Here is a 26,070-nt window from a genome sequence, read left to right on the forward strand (position 1 = left end):
TCCTGAATGACCAACCTGTTACCCTGAAACTATGACCACTGTTTCTAATCTTCCCAATCAGGGAAAACATTCTTGCGATACCTAGTCTGTCCAGACCTGTTTGAAACATATGCTTCAATCAGATCACCTCTCATCTTTCTAAGTGCTAGAGAATACAGGCCTGGTCAAACCAATTTTTCCTTTCAAGATGCTCCTGACATCTTTGGCATTAGCCTAATGAATTTCTACAGAAAAAAAAAAATCCTGACTTGGTTCTGGGTATCAAAAGTGCATATAATACTCCAAGGCCTTTTGTAATGTCATCCCTACTTCTGAACTCAAATTCTCTTGCAATAAAGGTCTATGTGCCATTTACCCATTTACTTTCATTGACTGATTCAAAACCTCATATACATATATGAAGGATGGAGATAGTTAGAGAGAAATACAGCACGGAAACAGACCCTTCAGTCCAAACAGTCCAAGCCAAACATAATCCCAAAATAAACTAGTCCCACCTGCCTGGTCCTGGCCCATATCCCTCCAGACCTTTCCTATTCATGTATTTATCCAAATGTCTTTTAAGCGTTGTAACTGTATCTGCATCCACCACTTCCTCAGAAAGATCATTCCACACGTGAACCATCCTCTGTAAAAAAATTGCCTCTCATGTCCTTTTTTAAATCTCTCTCATCTCACCTTAAAACTGTGCACCCTAGTTTTGAAACCATCTTCTGGGAAAAACATATCTGCGTTCGCCTTCAACATTTTTGCCATTTCTTATTATTTCTGATAATGTCTCCAATCTGTCTCCAGGGTCCAATATAACTTCAAATTGTCTCTTTTATTAAAAATGTTAAACACTCAGTTGATTTTTTTGTATCAAAGACTAGCACACAGTAATATTCTATTCGTCTAGGTTTATCAATGTCTTGGTGGCCCTTCTTTAAAGGGCTCAAAGGCTATATGGAGAAAGTGCAGAGTATTGTATTGAATGATCAGCCATGATCATATAGAATAGCAGAGCAAGCTTGAATGGCCCACACCTGCTTCTATATTCTATGTTTCCACGACTAATGTACAAGGGTAACCAGATCCCCTTGCACGTCCACATCTCCCATGACATAGTATTTCTTCCTCTCAATGCCACTAGTTTTGTGTCATCACCAAACTTAGAAATGTAGCATTTAGTTCCTTCATCCAGATCATTTATGTGTGTTGTGAATAGCTGATGCCCAATGTTAATGGTTGTGGCACTCCACTAGTCACTGACTGCCACCAAAAGAAAGATCCATTTATTCTCACCCCGTTTCCATTCTGTCAATTAGTTCTCCATCCATGCCACTATACTACCTCAGGTTGTGGAGGAGGTTGTTGGCTTGCTTGCTGAGCTGGCTGGTCACATTTTATCACCATGCTATGGATCATCATCAGTGCAGCCTCCGATGAAATTCATAGAAATCTGCATTGGGGGTCAAAAACTAAAAAGAGCCAAAATGTTGCAGGTTCCGGGATTTAGATGTTTCACTAAGAACAGAGAAGATGGTAAAAGGGGTGGAGGTGTGGCATTGTTGGTCAAGGACAGTATTACAGTTGCAGAAAGGATGTTTGGGGACTCGTCAACTGAGGTAGTATGGGCTGAGGTTAGAAACAGGAAAGGAGAAGTCACCCTGTTGGGAGTTTTCTATAGGCCTCCGAATAGTTCCAGAGATGTAGACGAAAGGATAGCAAAGATGATTCTCGATAGGAGTGAGACAGACAGGGTAGTTGTCATGGGGGACTTCAACTTTCCAGATATTGACTGGGAACACTATAGGTCAAGTACTATAGATGGGTCAATTTTTGTACAGTGTGTGCAGGAGGGCTTCCTGACACAGTATGTAGACAGGCCAACAAGGGGCGAAGCCACATTAGATTTGGTACTAGGTAATGAGCCTGGCCAGGTGTTAGATTTGGAAGTAGGTGAGCACTTTGGTGATAGCGATCACAATTGTGTTATGTTTACTTTAGTGATGGAAAGGGATACCACTGGGCAAGAGTTATAGCTGGGGGAAAGGCAATTACGATGAGATTAGGCAAGATTTAGGGAGCATAAGATGGGGAAGGAAACTGAAGGGGATGGGCACATTAGAAATGTGGAGCTTATTCAAGGAAAAGCTCCTGTGTGTCCTAGATAAGTATGTACCCATTAGGCAGGGAGGAAACTGTAGAATGCGGGAGCCGTGGGTTATGAAGGAGGTGGAATCTCTGGTCAAGAGGAAGAAGAAGGCTTATGTTAGGATGAGATGTGAAGGCTCAGTCAGGGCACTTGAGGGCTACGAGGTAGCCCGGAAAGACCTAAACAGAGAGCTCAGAAGAGCCAGGAGGAGACATGAGAAGTTGTTAGCGGATAGGATCAGGGTAAACTCTAAGGCTGTCTACAGGTATTTAAGGAATAAAAGAATGACAAAAGTAAGATTAGGCCCAATCAAGGATAGTAGTGGTAAGTTGTGTGTGGAGTCAGATGAGATAGGGGAAGCGCTAAATGAATATTTTTAAACAGTATTCACCCTAGAAAACGACAATGTTGTCGAGGAGAATATTGAGATACAGGCTACTAGACTAGGTGGGATTGTGGGATGGTGACGGCGAGCACGAGGGGGCACAGCTTTAAATTGAGGGGTGAAAGATATAGGACAGATGTCAGAGGTAGTTTCTTTACTCAGAGAGTAGTAAGGGAATAGAATGCTTTGCCTGCAACGGTAGTAGATTCGCCAACTTTAGGTACATTTAAGTCGTCATTGGACAAGCATATCGACGTACACGGACGTAGGCTAGATGGGCTTGAGATCGGTATGACAGGTCAGCACAACATCGAGGGCCGAAGGGCCTGTACTGTGCTGTAATGTTCTATGTTCTATGTTCTAAACATGGAATTAGACCCCATATACAAACCCATGCAGACAGAACCAGAAATGACAGGCTTCATCAGAGGCCGCAGTGATGATGTTACCTGTTGTGGTGACAAAACATCTGTCCAATAACCCGCCAGCTCAGCAAGCAAGTTAAAGACCTCAATATATTACCACCACCTCATGTACTATAATTCTGTCCACCATCCTCTAAAGGGGAACCTTATCAAAAGCTTTCTGAAAATCCAAATATACTGGTTTTCCCTTCCCTTTTCTAATTACATCCTCAAAAAACAAAAGTAAATTTGTTAAGCATGATTGCATTTCATAAACACATACTGGTTTTGTCGATTGCCATAAATGCTTTCCATATGTTGTGTTATCACGTCTTTTGTAGACTCCGTTCTCCCCTCTATTGATGCCAGTTTTACTGGTCTATAAAGTTTGCTTACCTTCTATCTATCTTTAATAATGGTATTACATTTTGCCATCCTCTACTCTGTACAAATGCTAGAATTCGGGGAGGTGATGGCTTAGTGGTATTAATTCTGAAATTCAGCTAACATTCTGGAGACCTGGGTTCAAAACACGCCACAGAAGATGGTGGAATTTGAAGTCCACAACAACAAAAAAACTGGAATTAAAGAATCTACTAATAACCATTGTTATCAGAAAAGTCCTCTTGGGAAGGAAATTTGCCAATCTCACCAGTCTGGCTTACGTGACTCCAGACCCACAGCAAAGTGGTTGACTCTCAACTGCCATGTGGAATGGCCTAGAAAACTGTTCAGCTCAGGGCAGCCAGGGACAGGCTAAATGCTGGTCAGCCAGTGATCCCCTTGTCCCATGAGTGAACTGAATAGAAGAGAGTCTCAAAGAACTTTACAGGCAACCAATATTCCTGACTGATTTTCTTCAGTACTCCGGGATGTAGATGGCCAGACCCTAGTGACTTGTCAGCCTTTAGCCCAAATAATTTCTCCTGAACTATTTCCTTGTACAACCAATTTCCTTCAATTCTTCTCTCTCAATAAACTCTTGGTTCCCTAACATTTTGGCAAGTTACATGTACCCTCTTCTGTGAAGTGGAAACTAAAGGCGGTATTTAGTTCTTCTGCTATTTCTTTATTCTCCATTATAATTTCCCTAGTTTCTGACTTTAATGATCTGCATTTGTATTTACTAATCGTTTTCTGTTTGCACATTAATAGGAGCTTTACAGCCCATTTTTGATGTTCCCTGCAATTTTACTTACATCCTATCATCCCATCTTAGTCAAACATTTTGTCCTCTTTTGCTCAAGTCTAACATTCTCCCTCAAAATTGCTAGAAAAAGCAGCAAGTCTGTGTCTTTTTACTACTTATTTTACTGGAACCTACACGAACCTGGACATATACATGGAATAGTGTAGGTTAGATGGGCATCAGATTGGTATGACAGGTCAGCACAACATCGAGGGCCGAAGGGCTGTGCTGTAATGTTCTATGAATGTGTGAACATTGTTCTCAAATTAGTGTAATAGCAAAAACTTAAAATGTTATTCCATTTTGTGAAACATTTTCAAGCTTTTGAAATTTTTACTTTCTAAATGTTTTCTAACAGACCAAAACAAGGATTTTGTTTTATTGCAGACAACAAATCTTTGAACAGCAGATTTTAAAAACAGTAAAAAAACTAAGTTAGTTAATAAAAAATTTGTACAGGCCACTTCAGGATTATAGACCAAAAGAATTGACCAACTATTTGAAAGTTTAATGTGCGTCCGGTTTTCCTTTTCCAAAATTACATGCATAATATATTTTAAACATCACAATTTAGGAATGCAGGTGCAAAATTATATTGAAAGTACTTTTAAAAGCTGTACATAAATCTTTTCTCTCCAGTTTAAATTTTGTAAGCTTACCACTTATTAACCTTATGAAAGAAAGAAAGACAGGGCCTAACAAAAGACTGTGGAGACTCAAAATTTCCACTCACTGCTGAGTTAGCCAATTTTAATACTAATGCTACAAAGTCCCTTAGTATTCCTTGATTTAAAAGGGAAACTCAATTCTGATCTGCTTGTGAAATGACCAGACAAAGTCCATTCAAAAATGCACAAGAGAGACCCACTACATTGATGCCTGGCTTGAAAGACTTGGCCAGCTAATACTAGGCTTTTTATATTGTGTTTTCTTATTCTTGAAAATCATGGGAAAGAGTTTTACGTGAGGTCTTGAAATAACAAAAACATTCAGTTTGTGGGGATAGATGATTCAAATAGATAAAGGAGAACAATGAAGGTAAAGAAACTGGCAAACAAACAAACATCAAACTGGCCCCAAATATCAGATGGTGGTGCTTGTGCACATGGTCACTATGAGAAAATACTACTTTTTATCCTGTACGTGTTCAAAAATAAATTGTACATACTTTCATGGTTGTTACAGCATATAAGAAGGTTGAGTAATGAATCACATGTGCTACAGCCACCGTGGTCACCTGAAACTCATTTTATTAAACTCTGGGGTCAGAAAGGTCCTTTTCAAATTTAATACTTTTATGAGGTGAGTTCGAATTCTTTTTCAATTGACATCTTATTTCTTCTTCCCGTAATATAAAACTGTTAGTTGGCAGCGACAATTGGGCTGTAACTGTATGAAATAGATTCACTGGATTAGCTGGGCACTTCCTTACCACGATCGTCATACTATGGCTGCATATGTGGTGCAAAGAACAAATAAATTAAATAACTGATGGAAAGTCCTATGACTTAAAAGCTACAAATCAGCCATAAAAAAAGGAATGTTATTTTGGTTCTTTCACGTGATTACTTGTACTCTTCAGTACCCTCACCTTCAGTGATTGGTTATGGTGACTATAGTCTATGGCATGGATTTGGGAAAGAACATGGAGGCCTTAATGAGGCTTTCCACTTCTCTAATTAAGAAAAATATATTGGATAATTTCCTTTCATTTTCAAGTGAGAACTTGATTTATACTGCTCCCATCTGCCAGAAAGGAACATCAAGCATCATTGGAAGAGACTTAGCATTCTGAGTATTCACTTATTCCTTTCTCTAAGAGCCATTTGAATGACAAAATAAGTGATGACTCAAGCTTGGTCTTAGCTTGTTATGAATATAAAAATGCTAAACATTAATAATCATCCAGATTTCACAGTAAGACTAATAAAGATGATATCACTCTGTTTAGAAAGAAAGAAAGAGCAAAATTTGGGGGTAGGATGGGAGTATGAGAACAAAGAAACAAAGAAACCTACAGCACAGGAACAGGCCCTTCGGCCCTCCGAGCCTGCGCCGATCAAGATGCCCTGTCTAGCCTGTCATCTATTTTCTAATAGTCTGTGTCCACTTGCTCCCTGCCCATCCATGTACCTGTCCAAATATATCTTAAAAGACGCTAACGTGTCTGCGTCTACCACCTCCGCTGGCAACGCGTTCCAGGCACCCACCACCCTCTGTGTAAAGAACTTTCCACGCATATCTCCCTTAAACTTTCCTCCTCTCACTTTGAACTCATGACCTCTAGTAACTGAGTCCTCCACTCTGGGAAAAAACTTTTTGCTATTCACCCTGTTTATACCCCTCATGATTTTGTAGACCTCAATCAGGTCCCCTTTCAATCTCTGTCTTTCTAATGAAAATAATCCTAATCTATTCAAACTCTCTTCATAGCTAGCACCCTCCATACCAGGCAACATCCTGGTGAACCTCCTCTGCACCCTCTCCAAAGCGTCCACATCCTTTTGGTAATGTGGCGACCAGAGCTGTACGCAGTACTCTAATTGTGGCCGAACCAAAGTCCTATATAACTGCAACATGACCTGCCAACTCTTGTACTCAATACCCCGCCCAATGAAGGAAAGCATGCCATATGCCTTCTTGACCACCCTATTGACCTGCGTTGTCACCTTCAGGGAACAATGGACTTGAACACCCAGATCTCTCTGTTCATCAATTTTCCCGAGGACTTTTCCATTTACTGTATAGTTCGCCCTTGAATTTGATCATCCAAAATGCATCACCTCGCATTCGCCTGGATTGAACTCCATCTGCCATTTATCTGCCCAACTCTCCAGTCTATCTATATTCTGCTGTAATTTCTGACAGTCCCCTTCACTATCAGCTACTCCACCAATCTTAGTGTCATCAGCAAACTTGCCGATCAGACCACCTACACCTTCCTCCAGATCACTTACATATATTACAAATAACAGTGGTCACAGCACAGATCCCTGTGGAACACCACTGGTCACAGGTCTCCAATTTGAGAAACTCCCTTCTACTACTACCCTCTGTCTCCTTTTGCCCAGGCAGTTTGTTATCCATCTAGCTAGCACACCCCGGCCCCCATGTGACTTCACTTTCTCCATCAGCCTGCCATGGGGAACCTTATCAAATGCCTTACTGAAGTCCATGTATATGACATCTACAGCCTTTCCCTCATCAATCAACTTTGTCACATCCTCAAAGAATTCTATTAAGTTGGTAAGACATGACCTTCCCTGTACAAAACCATGTTGCCTATCACCGATAAGCCCATTTTCTTCCAAATGGGAATAGATCCTATCCCTCAGTATCTTCTCCAGTAGCTTCCCTACCATTGACGTCGGGCTCACTGGTCGATAATTACCTGGATTATCCTTGCTGCCCTTTTTAAACAAGGGGACAACATTAGCAAGTCTCCAGTCCTCTGGTACCTCATCCGTGTCTCAGGACACTGAAAAGATATCTGTTAGGGCCCCGCCCCAACTCCTCGGACGACACGTCCATCCTGGGCCTCCTGCATTGCCATGATGACGCTACCCGAAAGATGCAGGAACAGCATCTCATATTTTGCTTGGGAACCCTGCAGCCAAAGAGTATCAATGCAGACATCACAAGCTTCAAAATCTCCCGTACCCCGACCACATCCCAAAACCAGCCCAGCTAGTCTCCACCTCCCTAACAATTCCTCCTGCCTCAAGCCCCAATCCCAACTCCAACCAACTAACCTCATCCCACCTCACTTGACCTGTCCGTCCTCCGTGGACTGATCTATCCCCTCCATAACTCCCCACCTACATTCACCTTCACTGGCTCCAACCCCACATCTTTGACCTGTCTGTCTCCTCTCACCCTATCATCTCTTTTATCCATCTTCTATCTGCCTCCCCCTCTTCTTATTTATTTCAGAAGGCCCTTCCCTCCCCCACTTCTGAAGAAGGGTCTCGACCCAAAACGTCAAATTTCCTGCTCTTCTGATGCTGCTTGGCCTGCTGTGTTCACACGGTGTTATCTCAGATTCTCCAGCATCAGCAATTCCTACTGTCTCTGATTAAAACCACTGTTTAGTTTCTAATAGTAATTAAACTGTGTTAAGTTAACAGTACATTTAACTATTGTCCTCTGAATAATGGATAATGTCAGTTTCACTGTCTGGTATTTCCCATTTTATCTCTTGTAATATAGTCCCCATTGTATTATTTCCCTGTTTATACATTTGCCTTTTTTTTTGTGATTAACTCACCTTTGTGTTTAATAGAAGCAGAGAATCTTTGCCCTGAAACACCGGTCTACTGCCTTCTTCACTTCACATTCCTAAATTAAGTCCAGTGTCAGTACCAGGGATCTGGGGGGTGATCTGAGCCACTTAAACAGTAGTTTTCCTGATCAAAACCAGAATCCCTACAATCAGGATTCACAGGTAGGCCAGATAAAGTTAGGATGATAGGTTCCTTCCCTGAAAGGCATCAGTGAACCAGATGGGTTTTTCCCGACAATTGACAATGGTTTTATTGTCACCATTAGACTTCTAACTCCAGATTTCGAGTGAATTTGAATTTCAACTCCACAAAACTACCCTGCCATCCCAATCTGTATGGATCCAAATCCCTTTTGGATACTACTTTTGAACCTGCTTCCATCAAGCTTTTAGCAGTGATGTCAAGATCGTAATGCATAAACAGAAAATTCTCAATTTTCCCTCTGGTTCTGTTCCCAATGATCATGAACTTGCAATTTCTGGGACCAAACTAATCTATCAGTAGATCGTTTCTCGCAACTTACGTTATATAAAAACACGACTTTTTAAACTATTAAAATCCTCAATTACTATCACTTGCTCTAAACTGACAATAACCCAACTTTGTCTTCAACTTCTAACAAGGTCTTTTTCCCCAGGGTAGGGGAGTCCAAAACTAGAGCACAGGTTTAAAAGTGAAAGGAGAAGGATATAAAAGAGACCTGAAGGGCAACATTTTCACACAGTGGAAGGAGTATGTATTTGGAATAAGCTGCCAGAGGAAGTGGTGGAGGTTGGCACAATTATAACATTTAAGAAGACATCTGGATGGGTAAATGAACAGAAAGGGTTTAAGAGGGATGGGGGCCAAATGCTGGAAAATGTGACTAATTTAGGATATGTAGGCATGGCGGACAAGTCAGACCAAAGGGTTTGTTTCCCTGCTGTGCATTTCTACGACTTTATGATACTATAATTGTGTTAACTAGTTTACTACACAATGCATACAATAAGAAAAGAAAAATAAACAAAGGAAAAGCATTATTGAGCAGATTATAAAACTTATTTTGTAAAGCCAGTTTGCTTTCCTTCAATTCTTACTGCAGCTTATTCGACATAACTACTTTCACATCTGGCTTTACTCCACTAATTTATAATTTACTAATGTTAAGGAAAAACATTGCTGCATGTTACTGATGCAAAACTGGATCAGATATTATTTAAATTCCAACGGTAATTCAAGGCAAAAAGGAATCTTTCAACAGTCGCTCACTCAGTACAATAAAAATACAAAAAAGATTTAGAACTTCAGAACTCGAGTACAATACCTTGGTATTAAGAAATCAGTAGTATCAAAGGGCTACCATTGTTTGCAAACTTAAAGTGCCTAAAAATGAGGTTAAAATTGCAGTCATTTCTGAGTTGTAGTACAGCACTTAAAAACACTCTTTAGAATGCTAAAATTGGTGTAATTTATAGATGAGTCAAAAAATGCTTGTCAAGCAAGTGGCAAATTTTAAAATAAATGTTGCAACAAGATAATTACTTATTTCTCAAGAAGCAGGTGAGGGTAATAATTTAAGTTGAGGTGAAGTGTTTGAAAGGCATGCTACAGAGGCATGAACATTTTATTAAAAACACACAAAATTAAAATAAATATTTTTCAGTCTTGATTTGCAACATCACTTTTTTTCTGTTCAATTGCTTCACATTCTGACATCAATAAGATCACCATCATCTGCCTCAATTGAGCTTCCAATAGCTAGCTCAATAACACTATTGAGAAGTTCATTACCTGCCTTCCTGACCAAAGGAAGCTATACGACATCACACAGATGGAGGGGAACCAGAAGCAGCTGGGGAAGAAATGCAACATGCATAATACTAATCATAACCTTGCATGCTGTACTAGCAATGAGAAATTACAACGGAAAAGTCATAACATGGTAAAATCTAAATGAGAATTCTACTTTTTTAAATTGAGAGAAGCAACGTTACAAGCTAGTTTAAAGAGACTGTAAAGCATAGTAAACTGGATCTATAATTTTGAACAAAAAAAGCTAGATCTTCCTATTTTAAATAAATAGCTTGTTTTCAACATGTTTTAAAATTTCAAAATGACAGAATCATATGACATTGACATAGACAGTACTTAAGAATATTATCTTGCTAGCAGTAATACAACATAAACATAGAAAAGTACAGGCCCTTTGGCCCACGATGCTGTGCCGTGGATTAATCCCAATCCTAAAATAAAATAACCTAACCTACATTCCCCTCAATTCACTGCTGTCTATGTGCATGTCCAGCAGTTGCTTAAATGTCACTAATGACTCTGCTTCCACGACTAATGAAAAACTAATTGCAGTGCATTAGCAACTAGGATTCCTCAATACTTTAAGAACATAAAAAGTGCTTAATCAAACAAATAAAAATTCTTAATACAGGGCTTCCCAACCGAAATTTTGGAAACCTGAGCTCCAACACAGCAATGACTACTGTGGAGCTGCAAGTGGCTATTCTGTGACACAGTGAGCAGCTGTTCTCTGTCTCTCACAGACCGTTGCCCTCATAGCTTCCCTGCCACACTCTCAGGTCTAGAGGGGTCAGAACTATTTTTAAACTTTAAAGTAGAGTTAAGGAGGGAAAAAGTTTGGGAAGCACTCTGCCTTAACATAACCATTGTATACATTTCTGTCATGGGAAGTTGTGAGAGGAGAGAGTGAAACGGGTACACTTAGCATTCATTCATTATATTGAATAAATCTTGGTCTGAACTGAAAATATTTGTGCTAATTTGACTGTTCACTAACATTGTAAAAAGGCTCAGCAAGTAAAAAATATACTTTCTTTTCCATAGCATTTAACTTTATAATTCTGTATTTTTGAGTAGTGCAAAAATACAAATATAAACCTTATTTCTGTATGTGTTACATCTCTTCCACAAACGACCGTTGATGCTAGATCAGTTGCTAGCTTTAACCAGAGATGAAATTTTGTTCAGCAAAAAGTATAAAGGAATACAGGCAAAAGGCAGGTATATAATGTTAGGCCATAGGTCAGCCAAGATATCACTGAATGGCAGAACAGGCTGGAGGCACCAAATGGCCTATGTTCTATGATTCACAGCTGTTATCTTAAAGCATAGAACATAAAATAGCAATTTATCTCGATGCAATTATATTTTGAACCAAGTTGTTTATACCACGGTTGTGACTAACTTACCTAAGTGTTTTACACCAAGACAAATGTGGGGATTAGAAGACAAAATATACAAAAACCTTAAAAATCTGATACTTTCAGGGTGGGGGGGGAGGTTGGTGAGGCACATGTGCTTCAAAAACGTGAAAACAATTCTTTTGCATTTATCAATGTTGCTTTTAAAAAAGGCAAATCCTAATTCATATTCAGAGTATCTGTTCTCCCTTCAGGTATTTTGTGTGAATGTGAGAAATGAAATTGACATTTTCAGTCACGTTTCCTCGTCTGATTCCATGTCACAAAATTGACAGTATTAAAAACCAGCCTGACTGTCCACGGAACAAGCTACAATTACAGCTGATTTGAGATACAGATTAATTACGTCGAATCTTTCGCCAAAACCCGAGGGTTTAGCGAGTTTCATCGAGTAGTTGAACTGATTTGAATTACGAATACAAAAGCAATCGCCCTCCACTCGCGATGCCTGGCTGAGCACTGTCATCATTTTCTGATTTTAATCTTAATCGTTAATTGTAAATGCCATTCTTGATAACTTTAACTCTCAAATGACTAGTGTCCTTGTTTATCTTTTTTTAAAAAAATGGTTGGCTTTGATATGCTCTTTACGCGTCCCAATGAACAAGAATACCTGGCACTCCGCAATTAGTGGAGCCACGTCACAAATCAGATCCAGAAACTGGGACGAAGAGACATAACTTGTAACTGATCAAGTAATGGCTAAAATGATTAGTATTGTCAAATGTGTGGAGTCACGTATTGGTGACTTCAAGAACAAATCTGAAACAATCGTTTGCCTGAAGTTAATCTCACGTGGCTCAGCTGTATTCTGTCGTCATGTTTATTCAAGAAAACAGGTTGATTTTCTGCTCATCATTTCTTCCTCCCCGTGAATGTAGTTTGCAACATACAAAAGCAGAGAATCAAGTAGGATTTTACAAGTGAATTTTACAACTGATCTACAGTTCTGACGGGAAACCACACTTTAAGGTAACATTTGACTCTCGCTTGCAATGTTTCGCAACACAATGCGGCGTCTCATCATTTCAAATAGGGACTGTTGAGGAAACTCAACCTCGAAGATGTAAATAGCTAACTAAACATACATAATCGTTAAGGAGATCAAACATTTAAGGCTTCGACAAAACAGAATTCAGGTTCCCATCACACGAGGGCGTGTTGTATAATCGGAATCTATCTAAAGTGACATCGAACATTTTGATTCGGAGAAAAGTTCATCATATGATTGCTTAAGCATACAGCTATAATTACAATCGATTTCGCTTGCAACGCAAGTAAAACTCGTGATTCAACAGTAATCACATTATTTCTCACGCGACTGCAGTTATTTGACTGGAAAGGCAAAAGTACATGAAGCGCTCAGCTCAACAGCCACAGGTTCGGTTTATTAGCAACAAAATGCATAACCTTTCTGGCAAGTCCGCTTCATGCAATATATTTTAAACAGTTTCATGCAGAAAGTGGGTGACTGGCTGGCTTTTGAGGGCGCGCGCACACACACAAAGCCTGCTTTCCTACCACTACTGTCACTCAAGCCTTCTCCCAGTTTTGCGGAAGCGATGTTGACTGTCCTGGCGTCCATGTTACTTCGTTATTTCGGCTGTAATTACTGACGGAATTTCCACGGGGAGAAATCTTCGAGGGATGGAGGAACAAATCCTCTCGCGGCAGATCGTGTGGGAAGAAGCGCGTGACCGTCACTGACAGGCGACCCACCTGTGCGCGCTCGCGAGCGCCCGGAACAAGTTGAAAAGCTGCGCTTTAATAAGTGTGCTCTGTGAAATGACGGGCTTTGGCAGAAGGAACATTGAAAATCAATGGAAAGTAACGGGTGCAATTCTACAAGGGCCGCAGAAGCACAGGGACCTGAGCTCAGATGTGCAGAGATTATTAAAGGTGGCGAGAGCAGTTTCTAAAGCTGGCAGCATTCTAGGTTTATAGAGGACATAGAGAGCAAAGAGGTGATATTTAACTTGTACAAGAAACTTGTTACAGATCACATTGTGTACAGTTGTGCGTGCCACATTATAACAAAGTTGTGACTGCGTTGGAGAGAATAGTGGAATAGACAATCTTGGTTCCAAAAATGGAAAACTTCAGTTATGAGGATAAATCGAAGAAGTTGAGTCTGTTCTCCTTGGAGAGGAGGCTAAGAGGACATTTTCATAGAGGTATTCAAAACCACGAGTGGACTGGAATGAGTAGAAAAAGAACACCTCTTCCTGCTTGTAAAAGAAGGGAGGGCATATATTTAGTGATATGCAAATAAAACAGGGAAAATGTGAGGATTTCCACTCCCTAAAAAACACACAGACAGGTGAGGTAGATAAGGTATGGTGTGAACTGTCTGGAGATGATGGTAGAGGCAAGGTCAATTGAGGAATTCAGAAGGGATTTGGATTATTTGGATAGAAATGGTGTGTTGGATTGTAGGGGAAAAGGCAGGAGATTGACAGAAGGTAAGAGAACTGGTGCGGGTATTTTAAACCAAGTGGACTCATCCTGCACTTGTAACACCTCTGACCTTGTGAAGACCAGAAAAAAAACAATGCAGCACAGGAACAGACCCTTCATCCCTCCAAATCCCTGACACATTTTGCCTTTCCAAACTAAAACTATTTACACTTTCAGGATCTGTATTCTTTTATTCCCTTCCTATTCATGTATTTAACCAGGTGTTAGATAGAACATAGAACAGTACAGCACAGAACATGCCCTTCAGACCACGATGTTGTGCCAACCATTGATCCTCATGTATGCACCCTCAAATTTCTGTGACCATATGCATGTCCAGCAGTCTCTTAAATGACCCCAATGACTTGCTTCCACAACTGCTGCTGGCAATGCATTCCATGCTCTCACAACTCTCTGTGTAAAGAACCCGCCTCTGACATCCCCTCTATACTTTCCTCCAAACAGCTTAAAACTATGACCCCCTCGTGCTAGCCATTTCTGTCCTGGGAAATAGTCTCTGGCTATCAACTCTATCTATGCCTCTCACTATCTTGTATACCTCAATTAGGTCCCCTCTCCTCCTCCTTTTCTCCAATGAAAAAAGTCCGAGCTCAGTCAACCTCACTTCATAAGATAAGCCCTCCAGTCCAGGCAGCATCCTGGTAAACCTCCTCTGAACCCTCTCCAAAGCATCCACATCTTTCCTATTATTTGAATGCTGCTATTGTGTCTGCTTCCACCATCTTCCCTGGCAACACTCGCCATCCTTTGTGTGAAAAACTTGCCCCTCACATCTCTTTTCCCCTCTCACACCTTGAACGTAGTTTGAGTAATTGGCCCCTCCACTCTGGGTAAAAGCCTCATACTTCTCACTCTATCAATGCCATTCACAATCTTATAAACTTGTATCAGGTTGTCCCTCAACCTCCTGTGTTCCAGTGAACACAAACTCAGTTTAGTGTATCCAACCTTTCTTCAGAGCTATAATCCCCCATACTGGGCAATCCTGGCAAACATCTTCTGTACCCTCTCCAAAGCATCCACAACTTTCTGGTAGGATGGTGACCCAAATTGTCCACAATATTCCAAATGTGGCCTAACTAAAATTCTATAAAGCTGCATTATAACTTGTCTAAACTTGTATTCATTGTCACTTCCAATGAAAGCAAGCATGCCATAGGCCTCTTTTAGTACCTTATCTACCTGTGCTGCTGTCTTCAGTGATCTGTGGACCTGCACAACCAACTTTCTCTGCATATCAATACTCTTTAGGTCTCTGCCAATCACTGCAAAATTTCTACCTGTACTTGACCTACCAAACGCATTGCCTCACATTCATCCGGATTGAACTCTATCTGCCATTTTTCTGCCCATATCCACAACTGGTCTATATCCTGCTGCATCCTCTGACATTCCTCCTCATCTCCACAACTCCACCAATCTTTCAAAACTAAAGGCAAAATATTCTTCATCCATTAGGAAGTCAAAGTGCTGGTTTGGCTCAGATTTTCCAACTGTCACATAATTAGTTCTGTGGTGTAGATAGGAGTGCGCTATGAAAACCCTGTAGAATTCATGACGTAGCAGACTCCCAGGAAATTGGAAATTCCACTGCGCAATTCCCTTACACTTAGAAGCCTCCAAAATTATCCATTTAAATTAAGTAATTTGAAGGGTTCCACTGCAGTCAATTAATTCAGCTAATTAATTCAAAATTCAGGAAAAGTTAGGCAATTGAATGCCTTATTTAACAACTGAGTAATTAATAAACTGACATCCGTCTTCCCTCCCATAGCCCCAACTGTACCTCACCCAAAACTCCTCTCTGGAACCAATACCTCCCTGCTCATAAGAACATAAGACCTAGGAGCAGGAGTAGGCCTTTCGGCCCTTTGAGCCTGCTCCGCCACTCAATAAGATCATGGCTGTTCTTTTTTGGACTCAGGTCCACTTACCTGTGTTCTCACCGTATGCCGTAATTCCTTTATTGTTCAAAAAAAATCTACTTTAGCTTTAAAAACATTTACTGAAGTAGCAGCAACTACTTCACTGGGCAAGGAATTCCACAGATTAACAACCCTCTGAGTGAAGAAGTTGCTTCTCAATTCAGTCCTAAATCTGGTCCCTCTAATCTTGAGGCTATGGTCTCTTGCGCTAGCTTCACCTGCCCATGGGAACATCCTCTCTACTTCTATCTTATCTATTCCCTTCATAATTTTATATGTTTCCATAAGATCCCCCTCAATCTCCTGAATTCCAATGAGTATAATCCCAATCTACTCAGTCTCTCCTCATAAGCCAACCCCCTCAATCCGGAATCAGCCTTGTGAACCTCCTCTGCACCCCTCCAGTGCCATTACATCCTTCCTCAAGTACGGAGACCAAAACTGCACACAGTACTCCAGGTGTGGCCTCACCAGCACCTTGTACAGCTGCAATGTAACGTCTCTGCTTTTAAATTAAATCCCTTTAGCAATGAAGGACAAAATTCCATTTGTCTCCCAGTTACTTGTACCTGTAGACTAACCTTCTGTGATTCATGGACAAGGACACCCAGATCCCTCTGCATAGCAGCATGTTGCAACTTTTTACCATTCAAGTAATAATCCCTTTTACTATTACTCCTTCCAAAATGTATGACTTCACATTTATTTACATTGTATTCCATCTGCCAGACCTTTGCCCACTCACTGAATGTATCTATGTTCCTCTGCAAAGTTTCACAATCCCCTGCACACTTTGCTCTGCCACTCATCCTAGTGTCATCTGCAAACTTTGACGCCCTGCACGTGGTCCCCCAACTCCAAATCATCGATCTAAATTGTAAATAATTGCGGTCCCAACACCGATCCCTGAGGCACACCACTAGTCACTGATTGCCAGCCAGAATGGCACTCATTTATCCCCACTCTTTGCTTCCTGTTCATCACCTAATCCTCTATCCATGCTAATACTTTACTCATAATGCCATGCATCCTTATCTTATGCAGCAGTCTCTTATGCGGCACCTTATCAAAGTCCTTTTGGAAATCGAGGTACATCACATCCACTGGGTCCCCATTGCCAACCTTGCTCATAATATCTTCACGGAATTCCAAAAGATTTGTCAAGCATGACCTGCCCTTCATGAACCCATGCTGCGTCTGCCTAATGGGACAATTTCTATCGAGATGCCTTGCTATTTCTTCCTTGATAATAGACTCAAGCATCTTCCCCACTACAGGGGTTAAGCTAACCGGTCTATAATTCCCCATCTTTTGTCAACCTCACTTTTTAAACAGTGGCATCACATTTGCTGTTTTCCAATCTGCTGGGACTGCCCCAGAGACAATGAAATTTGGAAAATTACTGCCAGAGCACCTTCTATTTCTCCAGCCATCTCTTTTAGTACCCTGGGATGCATTCCATCAGGGCCAGGAGACTTATCAATCCTTAGCTCTATTAGCTTGCCCAACACTACCTGTTCCGTAATAATGATTGTTTCCGGGTCCTCACCTACCTTCGTCTCTTTGTCAATTACTGGCATGTTATTAGTGTCCTCCACTGTGAAGACCGATACAAAATACCTGTTCAATGCCGCGACCATTTCATCATATCTCATAACTAAATTCCCCTTTTCATCCTCTAAAGGGACATTTACTTTAGCCACTCTTTTGCATTTTATATATTTAAAGAAACTTTTGCTATCTGTCTTTATATTCTATGCGAGTTTTTTCTCATGTTGTATCTTGCTTTTCTTTATAGCTCTTTTTGCAACTTTCTGTTGGCCTTAAATGTTTTCCCAATCTTCTCATTTCATGCTGTTTTTGGCCACTTTGTATGCCTTCTCTTTCAGTGTGATAGACTTCCTTATTTCCTTAGACACCCATTGGCAGATTACACCTTTTCTTACAGTCTGTCCTTTTCATTTGTTGCACACTTTGAAAAATTGCTTTGAAAGTCCTCCACTACTCGTCAACTGTCCCACCATAAAATCTTTGTTCCAAGTCTACGTTCGCCAAATCCTCCCTCATTCTAGTGTAGCCCCCCTTGTTCAAACATAGGATCCTGGTATTGGATTTTGTCTTCACACTCTCCATTTGAATTCTAAATTCAAGCATACTGTAATCACTCCTTCCAAGAGGATCCCTTACTGTGAGGTCATTAATTATTCCTGTTTCATTACACAGGACCAGATCTAGGATAGCTTGCTCCCTCATCAGTTCCATTACATACTGTTCCAGAAAACTATCACGGATACACTCAACAAACTCCTCCTCAAGGCTGCCCTGAACGAGCTGGTTTGACCAATCTATGTGTAGGTTAAAATGCCCCATGATAGTTGCCGTACCAGTTTTACAGGCATGAGTTAATTCTTTGTTTTTTGCCCGCCCCAATGTGATGTTATTATTTGGTGGCCTATAGACCATGCCTATCAGTGACTTCTTCCTCTTAGAATTTATAATTTCCACCCAAATGGATTCAACCTCATTCTCAGTAGAACCCATACCATCTCTCAGCACCGTCCTGATGTCATCCTTGAATATCAGAGCTGCACCACCTCTCTTACCTTCCTACCTGTCCTTCCAAATAGTCTGGTACCCCTGGATAGTTAACTCCCAGTCATGACCATCGTCAGAGCCCCATAAGTAGACCCAATACCCAAACCCATGCCTACTGTTGCAGGGAAGTGGATTCCAAAACTAGAGAGCATAGATTTAAGGCGAGAGGGGTAAGATTTTAAATGTCCTTAAGGGGCAACTTTTTTATGCAGAGGATGGTGCGTACATGGAATGAGCTGCCAGAGGACGTGGTGGAGGCTGGTACAATTAAAACATTTAAAAGGCATCTGGATGGGTACATAAATAGAAAGGTTTTAGATGAATATGTGGCAATTGCTAGCAAATGGGACTAGATTAATTTAGGATATCTGGTCAGCATGGACAAGTTGGACTGAGGGATCTGTTCCCATGCTCTACAATTCTATGACTCTAAAGTGAAAGCCATGTTGTGCCTCGAATATTAATAAAACACTAGGAAAGTAATGACTGAAGCAGAGGAGGAGATGGATGATTTGATCAATACTGTGTCACTGGAGAAAAATGTAGTTTTGATGAAATACAACATCAAGAGCTTTACGATTTTCTAGGAATGAAAAGTAGTGTAGAAATCTAAAAGATGGAGCATTGGGACAATTGAGTGAGAGTAATTCTTAAGTTCTGATCAAAAATCTAATAAAACGTTTGATATAAATAAAGCAATTTGTTGATAATTTGCAAGGCAAATAATTGTATTTTAATTTTGCTATGAAAATATTTGCAAGTATTAGGCTGGTTGCATATGGATCAATGTGGTATAGTTTAAAATAATGATAGATAAATTACTGAGTTGGGCACACCGTGTGCAAGACTTCAGGTTTTCTCTATGAGTAATTATTTACTTTACTACCAAATATGAAATCAATAAAATGTCAATAACAAAGAAAATTTTGAATAACTTTCTTCATCAAGCTGCTCTTACACTATTCTGGATAGAGAGTATATAATTATGAGCAATCTATTGATTCTGCCTCCATGTCATTCATGTCTATTGTGTTCCATATAGTGTCAGCAATACTCGATTTTAAAATGCTCTCCCAAATGGCCAAATCCTCAATTTATCTACCTGCTTTCCATCTCTCCATTTGTATTATTGAAATTTGCAAGGAACAAAATCCCACACCTAAATCAAGCTTAAGCACAATCGATAATGAGCCATAACACCTTTTTCAATGTATCAGGTATTCAATGATGAAAATCAAAAGCATGGAAATATTGGGGGAACGGAATTGTAATGCTCCCATTAGGTTAAATATAATTTCCTTCAGGCCTTAATTCACGCTTGAGTTGTTGTTAAGCAAATGACTATCAAAATCGGAGCAATTTTAAACATAGCCTTACTGAATAACTTATATTAATCGGATTGTCTGTTGACATTTTAACACAGATATAATTTGTACATGATATAAATAGAATTACAGCTGGTTAATACAGTTCAGTAGAAACATAAATGCTGCAGAAATGGTTCTTCAGAATGGATTCTCTGAATAGATGCTACCAGATCTTTTTAGTTTATTCAGCACTTACTGCTTTTTAAAAAATTTACATCTCCAGCATCACAGTGCTTTACTGTCAAAATAGATTCATGCATAATTGACTTTTATCCTAAGGAAAATCTACATGATTCATTCATAAGGGGCACACAAGACTTCAGCAGACTGAGTATATCGGACGTTCGTTTTAAAGTGTGAATTTATTGCAAAAGGGGACGGGATGTTTTAACTAACATTTACTGCAAGAACTCAGCTTTTCGGATCGAAATTGTATTCAGGACAGTTTCCCACAATAGTATGTTGTGGATCCAACTAGGGATCAGACTATTTTGTATCTGATGATTTTAAAGAGATGGGTTTAATCATTTATGTCAGACTAAAAGATCCCTGGGAAATAGTGATCGTAACATGGTAGAATTTAGTGTTCAGTTTGCCAGGGAGTAACTTTGGGTCATCCATTTAAAGGAGAGATGAGGAGGATTTTATTGCCTCAAAGGGGTGCCAATCTGTGGAATTTTTTGCCATGGAGGCTAAGTCATTAAGTGTATTGAAGGCTGAGGTACACAATTTTTAATCAGTAAGGGAATCGAGGATTTTGAAAGTACAGTTGAGGATTATCAGATTATTCATGCCTGAATCCAGTGGCAGAGCTGACTCACTTGGCTAAATGACCTACCTTTGCTCCTAGGTCTTATTTTCTTTTGATCTTATGATTTTATAACTATTGGAATTTTATTTGTAAAAATGTTGTTACCATTCACTTTAAAAATAAATTTGAACTTTCAATTAATTGTTGATTGGACGATGCATCAAGACATTATGATTTAGGAATTTTACTGGAACAATTGCACTTTGGACTCAACACAATTTTTTTGTAGGCAACCTTCCCTTTAAAGTACAGAAACCTTTTTTAAAACATCAAAACTGCACTTAACAGGTATGGAAAGATAAAAGATGCATAATGTATGTAGTGTATTTTGGGGATGTGGATTTTAAAATATATACAGATAAATATGGGTCAATACTGTGAATATTTTCCTGACCGAGTAGATGCCACTTGGATAGTGAGCTCATTACTTTAGTTCCAAGAAAGCGTAAGATTGCAATAAGGTACCTGGGAGAAATCTATGGTTTATAATGATAACACTGTTGGGTTTCCGACAGGCAGTGTGTACACGTTCAGTAAATTAATTTAATTCTGACTTTGGAACATGAGATTCAAAATTCAAAAGAATTTGAATTTCAGTTCAGCAGGTTAAATAGCTTCTCCTAGCAAACAAAGCAAGTTAGTTTAGGGGAACCAGTAGAAGAGATTGTTAGTCTGTGGCGCCTCCATAGCAGGAGAATTTGGATAGAAATATGCAAGTTGTCATAATTAAGAAAGAGTTTACGCTATCTGCATTGTAAAAGTTTCAGCTGATTCTGCAAGGAATTGTAAAGATCTCTCCTCATTTCAAGAAAAAGAAACTGCAGAAAGTATCACCACTCACTGGATTAGATCACTTCACATCAACTGTACTATTATCAGAGTCATCATTTTTTTAAAAGAAATAGCAAAATCTTCACGCTGCCTGATATTTAAACCTACATTGATAGAAGCACAGACCAAATTTTTATACTTAACAGGAATTACTATTGCACATAACTAGATCCTAGCTACAGGGAAAGAATTTAATAATGTAAAGTCTACAAATTAATACTCATAACTCCTTATAATCTCCCCTTTACACTCATATGGATGGATAAACACAAACATGGGAAAAAGACATTGATGGGGAAATTTGAAAAAATAGTTACGTCATCTTTATTCAAGTGATCTGTTGTGTTGACTCTTGCTGATCTGTAGTTTTCTCTTTGTCTTCCTTTTACTAAAGGCTTCCACTGGTTTACCAGAGGCACAGGGTGGCTAGTTCATTTATGATTCTGACTTATCCAATTCAAAATTATGATGTGCAACATTTGCTAAAGCAAATATAACCTGATTCTGTTCAAGTTTAAAGTCATTTGCAGAAAACAACTGGGAGATATTTTTTGACTACCACAGTCCTGCTGGTTTATCTTCGGATCTGACTATCTTCTCTCTGTGTTGTTCATAGGCTAAGTCGTTCATCTACCGGTCAACCAAACACGTGGTTGTTGACATGCAGAGGAACTTTGCATTGTTTTTTGGACTAGGGACCAGTTATCAGTCAGCTTCACTTGTAAACAACTCCTTGATTCGCTTAAGGTTGGAACCTACGACTACACAAATAGGGTTCAAAATAGGTATCAAGTTCCTTACTTCCAAAACTTGCAACCAGTCTTGTAAATTCCCAGATTTCTTACAGTTCTTTCTAATTTCAGCCTACAGCTTCATAAAGCATGTAAGAATGACAGGGTTTTCAAAAGTCAGCTAAATAATAGCTAAGATTAAGTAATAATTCTCTAGAAGTAAATCTCTGTGACAAATAGTGTTGGAAAACAGCTTGCAACTTTGTTCTAATATTTAAAATCTTTACAGCTTTCTCCTGCTTTTTGGTTTTTCTTCATTAATGGTTGTATTCTCTGTCACCGTGTCCTCTTTCCCCTCCCTCAACTCCAGGGTGACTATCTGTTATTTCCAGGATGGCAGTTAGACATTCAATTGTTCTGCTATTCTCACAATTTTAATTCACTTAATCTGAACTGTCAACATCCTTTATTCCCCCTCACTCCAACCACCCCACTCCACTGTTGCATAAATGCTGCCCCCTCCACACTCCCCTTCAGCTCTGAAGAAGAGCAGTCTTAATTTGAAATGTTAGCTTTCTTTCTGTCCATGGATGCTGCTTAACCCACCGTGATCTCCAGCAATTTTTATCCTCAACAGATCAACTGGACTGTCTTGTACAGGCACAAGCGCAAAAAGATGCAATCTGCAGAAATTCAGAAAAAGTGCTCCCGTCGTGCAGTGAAGTTCCAACAAGCTATCACTGGTGCCTCTCTTGCTGAGATTATGGCTAAGAGGAATTAGAAACCTGAGATATGCAAGGCTCAACGTGAACAATCAATCAGAGCTGCTAAGGAGGCTAAGAAGGCTAAAGCTGCAACAAAGAAGGTCAGTCCAGCTACAGCTAAGGCTACTCAAAAGACTACACTCAGTCAGAAGTTTACTAAGTCTCAGGGACCACATGTTGGTGGAAAACACTAATTATCTAATTGTATCTGTAAAATAAAATCTGAATACAATTTTTTAAAAAGGGAATTGTTTTCTGGAGCAGTGTGTTGAGGAGCCAACTACAAACATGATATTTTCGGTCAAGTTTTGTTAAGTAAAAGAGCGCTAATTAACAATCTTGTTGTGAAAGAATATTTTCGCAAATGAGTGACTACAATATGACAGAATTTTAGATTATTTGTGAAAGTCTATAAATAGAATAGAATAGAACATTACAGCACAGTACAGGCCCTTCAGCTCTCGATGTCGTGCCGACCTGTCATGCCGATCTCAAGCCCATCTAACCTACACTATTCCATGTACGTCCATATGCTTATCCAATGACGACTTAAATGTACCTAAAGTTGGCGAATCTACTACCGTTGCAGAAAAAGCGTTCCATTCCCGTACTACTCACTGAGTAAAGAAACTACCTCTGATATCTGTCCTATATCTTTCACCCCTCAATTTAAAGCTATGCCCCCTCGTGCTCGCCATCACCATCCTAGGAAAAAGGCTCTCCCTATCCACCCTATCTAACCCTCTGATTATTTTATATGTTTCAATTAAGTCACCCCTCAACCTTCTTCTCTCTAATGAAAAGAGCCTCAAGTCCCTCAGCCTTTCCTCGTAAGACCTTCCCTCCATACCAAGTCAAGGGTGTTTAATTTGAATAAGGAAAATTATTAAGGCATGATGCATAAATTGGTCGAGGTGGATTCAGAAAAATACTTTAAAAGGGATCATTGTACATAGGCAATGGATACACTTTAAGGAAATACTATTGCATGACTTACAGAAACTGTACATTCATTCATCATGCAAAAACTCAAAACTGCCCAGTCAACAATGGTTAAGAAAGCAAGTTCTGCCCTACACAGGATTAAAACAAAAAGCCAACAGTGAGTTTGATTATATGAGACTTATAGGATGCAACAAAGGAGCTGATAAGAATTTGATAAGGAAAGCCAAAATAGAATATCTATCAAAATACATAAAACAAATTGACCAGATAAAAGCTTAATTGTGTACATTAAAAAAGAATATATTTGGTTAAACAAATGCACATTCGTTAAAAGCAGAATCAGGAGAATTTGTAATGGGAAATAGAGAAATGACAAAAGCTAAATGATTACTTTTTGTTTGTTTTCAATGAGGCTGCAGGATGAGACATTCCCAGGATCTGATGGTCTTCATCCCAGAGTGTTGAAGGAAGTATCTATAAAGGTATTTGATGCATGAGTAGTTATTTTACAATTTTATAAAAGTTGGAATAATGCCTACAGGTTAGTACGTAGCAAATGTCATCCACTATATAAGAAGGGAGGAGGAGAGAAAATAGTGAACTACATAGCTGTTAACCTACAGGCAGCAGCAGCAGTAGGGAATATGCCACAAATCTGTTATAAAGGATATTCTTGCCCCTTCAGTTAAGCTACCAAATTCTCCTAAAGCCACTTTACATCACACTCACAACATGCATCCCTATTTAGCTGAGGATCATCTGCAAATTTAGAAATAATATATTTGGTTCTCACCTCCAAATGATTGCAATGTATTGTGAACAGCTGGAGCCCAAGTATTGATCCTTGTGCTACCCTACTAATTATAGACTGCCAACATAAGAAAGGCACATTTATTCCTATATGTTTGCCAATCATTAACCCATGTCAGTACATTACCGCTGTTTCCCTCTGTTTTATTCTTTGTAATTTTTGAGAGAGACTTTATAAAAAAGCTTTCTGAAAATCTAAGTAAGCAACTTCCATCAGCTCTTCTTTATCAATTTTATTGGTAACGTCTTAAAGAAAAATCAACAAGTTCATCAAACTTGATTTCCCCTTTGCAAATTAATGAAACTATGCCCAATGAAGTCATTAGCAACTAGGCTTCCATTTATAAAATCCTCTTTAATAGATGTTACTGAACGTTTTGAGTGCTGTTGAGCTGCACCCACTCAGTCAAGTGGTGGATATACCACCACACTCCTGATTTGTAACAAATATAGAAATTATTGAAGAAACTCAGCAGCTCTGACAGCATCTGTGAGAAGAAATCAGAGTTAATCTTTTAAGTCCAGTAGCTCTTCATCAGAACTATCAGCAGCTAGGAAAAAAGACTGGTGGTTTACTGATGGTAAAGTCAATGCATGTAAAAAGGGAGATGGCTGCAGTATTGTCACTCTGGGGACTCCATCAAGAAAAGAGATTTGATAGAAAATGAGTCTGAGGAATTAGTAATGGACCATAAAGAGATAGCAGATGAATTGAACAGATATTTTATGTTTGAATTCACTGGAGATGAGTAGTATCCCAGAACTAGCTGTAATTCAGGAACTGAAGGGGAAGGAGGAAGTACTGAATAACATGTTGAAATTGTGAGTTGATAGTCACCAGGTGATATCGTTGAACTATTAAGAGGACTTGACTCGGTGCATGTTGAAAGGATCTTTCCTTGGTGGGAGAATCAAGAAATAGGGTTCAGAGTTTAAAAGTAAGGCATTTAAGACAGAGATGAGGAAACCTTTTCTCTCCCATGGTATTTTGAGTCTGTAGAATTCCCTTTTTCAACTGGCAGCTGATACAAAATGTTTAAATATTTTTAAGGCAGAGTTAGATAAATTTTTGCTTACCAAGTAGATGAATGATTTTCAGTGATATGCAGGAATGTAGAGTTGAGATTAAAATCAGACTAGCCATGATCTGTTTGAATGGTAGAACAGACTGAAAGAATCAAGTGGCCTGCTCTTGTTCCT

The 26,070-nt window shown here is 39.5% G+C and overlaps 1 protein-coding gene across 1 annotated transcript in view; it reads right to left on the reverse strand.

Moving 5' to 3' along the window:
• kcnip4a (potassium voltage-gated channel interacting protein 4a) overlaps positions 1–13,302 on the reverse strand; it is a 1,101,054-nt gene extending 1,087,752 nt beyond the window's left edge. Inside the window, exon 1 of the mRNA XM_048537257.2 lies at positions 13,135–13,302. Within this exon, the coding sequence (XP_048393214.1) occupies positions 13,135–13,198 (64 nt within the window). The 5' untranslated portion in view covers positions 13,199–13,302. The remainder of the gene's footprint in view (positions 1–13,134) is intronic.
• Positions 13,303–26,070: the final 12,768 nt, after the last annotated feature.

This window comes from Stegostoma tigrinum, chromosome 1 (genome assembly GCF_030684315.1).
Source record: "Stegostoma tigrinum isolate sSteTig4 chromosome 1, sSteTig4.hap1, whole genome shotgun sequence".
Taxonomy (NCBI): domain Eukaryota; kingdom Metazoa; phylum Chordata; class Chondrichthyes; order Orectolobiformes; family Stegostomatidae; genus Stegostoma; species Stegostoma tigrinum.